This window comes from Tursiops truncatus, chromosome 15 (assembly GCF_011762595.2).
Source record: "Tursiops truncatus isolate mTurTru1 chromosome 15, mTurTru1.mat.Y, whole genome shotgun sequence".
Lineage (NCBI taxonomy): Eukaryota > Metazoa > Chordata > Mammalia > Artiodactyla > Delphinidae > Tursiops > Tursiops truncatus.
Genome location: NC_047048.1, coordinates 15,860,165 through 15,865,255, shown reverse-complemented (window position 1 = coordinate 15,865,255; position 5,091 = coordinate 15,860,165). Strand labels below are relative to the sequence as shown.

The following is a 5,091-nucleotide window of genomic DNA, read 5'->3' as shown; positions in this document are numbered from 1 at the left end:
AACAGCTCAGTCAGATGCCGCTGTGGTGTCCACTGTGTGTGAATTCGGGGAAAGTGATGAGAACGGTTTCAGTGGAGGGGTGGGGGGTGAAAGCCAGCGTTGAATGGGTTAGGGTAGAAATGAGACAATGAAGAAGCAGAGTGGATGGGTATAGATCTATTTCAAGAGGTTTGGCTGTGAAAAGCATGAGGGAAGTAGCTAGAGTTTTGTTGGTTTTGTCTTGTCAATACGAAAGAGAGTCAAGTATGCTTTTTTCTTTTTTTTTTTGCGGTACGCGGGCCTCTCACTGTTGTGGCCTCTCCTGTTGTGGAGCACAGGCTCCGGTCATGCAGGCTCAGCGGCCATGGCTCACGGGCCCAGCCACTCTGCAGCATGTGGGACCCTCCCAGACCGGGGCACGAACCTGTGTCCCCTGCATCGTCAGGCGGACCCTCAACCACTGCACCACCAGGGAAGCCCTCAAGTATGCTTTATGTGCTAATGGGATGGGCTAATGGAAAGGAAAAGACTTTGATTATATGGAGGAGAGAGGAGATAACTGATCAAGGAGACAGATGAAATAAGAGATCAATAAGCTAAGGCTCCTGCTATCACTGGTGGGCAGAGGAAAGGAGGGTTTGGGAAGTTAAAGCTAAAGCAGTTCCAATCTGATGGATTCTCTTTTACCTAGGGAGTAAGAGAGGTCACTGGTTAGGAGGAAGTGACGTCATTAATAAGAGTGAGGCCAGTAAAGGGAAATGCTTTATTTTACTGATGTGGAATCGTTTCACCCTGTGAAGGCGGCAGGCTGCTAGTTCCCTGGGTAGCTCTGAAAAGAAAGTGATGTGCCTGGGGTCACACAACGGGTGACTCATACACACCCAACACTATCTTTAGGTGTAGAAGTGGAACAAGCAAATTGGCCTTGGGAGAGAAGGAGGGGGCTAAGGGGTCCAAGCCCCAAAAGAGAGGAAGCCCTGTTCTGCTTCATATCAGACAGACCTGACCCTGATTTGTGCTGGGGGCCAAGGGAGAGGGGCAGAGAGCTCTCTCAGGGACAAGGCCCACGCCTGCCTTAACTGTTGAAATTTCCTGCTCTGTGCCCCTGAAAGTTTTGAGTTGAAAAAGCAAACAGATAATGACAACTGCAAACTTACACTGTCCTAAACACTCTACTTAGAATAACTTACTCAAACCTTACAACCCTATTAGGTAGATAACATTATTTTCATTTCATTTAATGTATTTGTTTATTTATTTTTGGCTGCGCGGCACGTGGGATCTTAGTTCCCCGACCAGGGATGGAACCCACGCCCCCTGCGGTGGAAGCGCAGAGTCTTAACCACTGGACCATCAGGGAAGTCCCTTATTTTCATTTTAGATGAGGAAATGGAGGCACAGAAAGATGCCAATATAATCCAGAACATCATCCAGTATCAAAGATGGCATTTGAACCCATACAGCCTGGCTCCAGAACCTGGGCTCTTATCCAACACTACATAAAGCCTCCAGTCTTGTTTAGAGAAGGGGAAGGGACTTACTTGCATGAGGTCAGACAGAGAACTTACTAGAAATCAGATCTCTCTGCTCTGCAGGTGGGCAGTATAATAGAGAAACATGGGCTTTGGGCTCACAGGTATCCCTGGTACCCCTCTCCAGCATGTGCTGAGACAGAGAGCCTCCCCAGCTGCCCCAGGAAGAATCCAGAAGTTGCTAACCAAAACTTTTATTGAGAGAGAAAAAAACAGGAGGCTACCTGCTGGAGGTTCTTGGGCCTCAGACCTCAAGAAGGGTAGCGCCCAGGCCCATGATCTGTTAGGAAAGGACTAGAATGAGGTAGCATGGCTGGAGCACCCTCTGCTCCTCAGATGCCGTGCTGAGTTGCAGGTTCTGTGCCCATGTTTCTAGGTTGAGGCCTGACCTGTGGACTCACAGGCAAGGTCTGCAGGCCCCACAGCCTGGTTTTCAGAGGTGGCCCCATGGGGCAAGTCTGTGTACTTGCGGGCAGAGCCGCGGGACAGATGCACTGGGTAGCGTCGCCGGTTGGTGTCCATCTTGGAGAGCACTGCTCGGGGCAGATCTACACGGCAGCGGGCTGCCAATGCTACCAGGTAGATGAGGACGTCACTGAGCTCCTCTTGAAGGGCTGCTCGTTCCCTGGGGGGCCAGGCTTGGGGCCCAGGCTCCTCATCCGGCTTCCACTGACTGGGGACAGGACACAAAGACAGGCACACACACATAGATGCTAGCTAGGCCAGTGGGTTCCACCTCTCAGGGGCACACCCCAGGCCTTGCAGCAATGAACTCCCACCTCCTAGGAAGTTCCTCCAAAGACAAGTCAACCCAGCTAGGCCCTGGAATCTTCATGGTGGGGAAGAGACCCCATCAGATGATTCACCCAGACCTCTGTGTCCCTACCTGAGCCAAGGAGTAGCCAAAAGACACAATTCTACTCCTCCCCTGCCGGCCTTAGCCACTGCCAACCCAGACTAAACCTTAGACCTGGACCACAGCAGAAGCCTCTAACTCATCTTCTTACCCTGCACCATCTTTTAAAAGCACAAATTACATTTTGTCCCTCCCCTGCTTAAAACTCCCCCAAGTGTGCTTGGAATAACATCCAAACTCCTGCCATGCCCTCCAGGTCCTGCATGAACTGACTCCTTCTTCCAGTGTCATCATCCACCATGCTCCCTCTCACTCCCCACCTAAAGCCACTCTGGCCTTTTCTGCCTTGCAAATGGGCCAAACTGTCACAGGGCCTTTGCACTTACTGCTCCCTCTGCCTTGAATGCTCTTCCCCCCATCCTTCACATGGCTGGCTGTTACTCAGGTCTCAGCTCAGATGTCACCTCCTCAGAAAAGCCTTCTCCCTTCTGTTACCTTCTTTCTCATCACCTTGTGTTACTTTCCTCATAGAACTTGTGACAATTCCACATCTTTTAAAATTAGTTCACTTATCTATTGTCAGTCTCCTTGCACTGTGATGGTAGGAACTGTGTCTATCTTGTTCAAGGCCATATCTCGATTCTAGAGGACATAGCACACAGATGGTGGTCATGAATCTGTAATGAACGAATGGCTTGCCCTCACACACATCAGTGCCCTCATTTGTCCATCCCACAGTGACTGCCCTGACTTAGGTCTCACCACCTTTTGCCTCATCTACACCAGCTTCCTCACCGGTCTCCCCTGACCCAATTCTCTTGGGGATCCAATCCACCCTGCAGACACAGTGACCTTTCTACCATTCAAATCTGGTCAGGTGTTCTGTCCAAACTCCATTACTTCCCAGCCCTGATTCTATCATTCTGTGTTCCTATCCTACGCCTGTCCTCCACAGCCACAGTATATTGAGTGCCTATTGTGTCCCAGCCACTTGGGACACACCAGAGACCAAAACAGACAAAATCCTTGCTCTTCCTCAAGAAGCTTACACTGAAGGAATCTTATATTCTCCCTGAATTTAACTTGCCCTTTCCCACCTCACTACCTTTGCAAATGTAAACTCCCCCTGTCTGGAATGCCATAGGCAGGTCTTCTATAGAATACCTGCCTTTCCACCCCAGAGGCAGAGGTAAAGGACAGTTACCACTGTCCCCTCTTAGACCTGGACCTGCCTTGCTGTTTTCACACCTTCCTCTCCCAGGAGACTGGGCACCCCTAGAGGGCAGGGACCCAGAAGTCATCTTTGTATGCCCAGCAACCATGTACAGAGCTTGGTAGTGAGGAGGGGAAATTGGATCCAGGGATATCTAATGGTCAAATAAATCCTCCCCTCCCCTCCCCAACACACAGACTCTTCCAGAAGCCTGTCATCTACTCACAAGAGCTCTGCCAGCTCCCCTACTTCCCCTACCAAGGCCAGGAGGAGGTTCCGAGGTTGGTGGAACTGGTCCCAGTCTCGTTCAGCAGCAAACTCGGCATGGAGGCGGCGGCTGGAATAGGAGAAAGGGGTGGAAGTCCAGGTCCCAAGGTTAGGGGATGGGGGAGGAGATACAGGGCCCTGGCAGGTACCTCAGTGATATGTAATGGGGGCATGGGTATCGGGGGGATTCTGCAACCAATTCCTTGGGTGGCCTAAGCAAGTCGTTTCCTCTTTAGGGAACTTGGTTTCCTCATCTATAAAATGGGTGGGACCTTACACAGACCCTAAATTGTCGAAATCTAATAATACCTTCTTTTTCATTTTTCCACCTCCTGCTGCTGCTTCTGCAGTTTTCCTCCATCTGGAATATCCCTATCTCTGTATATCTAAATCCTATTGATTTTACAGAATACAGCTCCAGGACACTTCCCCTAAGAAGCCCTCTTTGATTTCCTCCAGCAAGAAATGCCTCCCACCTCTCAACACTACATTTACCACCGTCCTACCTCCGGCTCCTGGAGGGCAGAGACAGGGCAGAAGCAGCATCGTACTCCGGTATATCCCCTGCCTCAGGTGTGCATTAAGCCCATTTTACAGAGGAGGAGGTTAGAAGGCTCGCCTGCGGGGGTCAGCCAGCAGAGCTAGGACCTGAGCACAGCTGCTAGCCTTCTTCCCGACCACGTGGAGGGGCCCTCCCCAAACGGAGGGAGAAAGGGGGCGATCTCCCCCAGCCCAGCCTGGGCAAGGACGGCTTACATGTCCTCGAGCGTTGGTTCCGAGCTGAAGCTGAAGGGGGCGGCAGCAGCAGTGCCCTCTCCTCCTGCATCCCCACGCGTCTCCCCACCCGCGGACATACCGCCCACCCCGCCGCAGCCCTGACTTGCTGAAGAACCTGGAGCCAAGCTCGGAGCCCCCGCCTCCAGAGCGCCTGACCAATCACAGGCGTCCATGATTGCTTCACGGGGGCGGAACCAAAAGAAAGACCAATTTCTTACGTGGAGTTTGCTACAGCCCGCCCCTTACCCGGACAGGACCAACCTAAGAGGACTTGCGTTCTTTGGCGCCGGCCCCCGAATTCTTCAGTCTTGACCAAGCATCTTAAAGGTATAGGTACCAGATTCGACCAAGGGAAGAAACAAAAGGCAGAGAGTAGAGAGCGCAGGCGCATCACTTCCCTTTTGGGCGCCAGATGGCGCCAAAGCAAAATGATGGCGGGAAGCCCCGTGGAGAACCCCAGCAATGAA

At 51.8% G+C, this 5,091-nt stretch overlaps 1 protein-coding gene across 1 annotated transcript; it reads right to left on the bottom strand.

Annotated features, from left to right (window-relative positions):
- Positions 1-1,689: 1,689 nt before the first annotated feature.
- Positions 1,690-4,760, bottom strand: DCTPP1 (dCTP pyrophosphatase 1). Its single transcript, XM_019921755.3, has 3 exons — positions 4,604-4,760; positions 3,807-3,917; positions 1,690-2,184 (listed from the first exon to the last, which is right to left on the bottom strand). Exons 1-3 carry the CDS (start codon positions 4,699-4,701, stop codon positions 1,884-1,886), a joined length of 510 nt encoding a protein of 169 aa, XP_019777314.2. The 5' UTR covers positions 4,702-4,760; the 3' UTR covers positions 1,690-1,883.
- Between the last annotated feature and the right edge of the window lie 331 nt (positions 4,761-5,091).

Bases quoted from the DNA above. Each gene is read 5' to 3' on its own strand.
- DCTPP1 (XM_019921755.3), bottom strand. From the start codon at position 4,701: ATGTCCGCGGGTGGGGAGACGCGTGGGGATGCAGGAGGAGAGGGCACT. The intron at 3,918-4,603 runs GTAAGCCGTCCT...CTCCTATTCCAG, and splicing joins GAACCAACGCTCGAGGACAT to CCGCCGCCTCCATGCCGAGT. The intron at 2,185-3,806 runs GTGAGTAGATGA...TCCTGTCCCCAG, and splicing joins GGGGAGCTGGCAGAGCTCTT to TCAGTGGAAGCCGGATGAGG.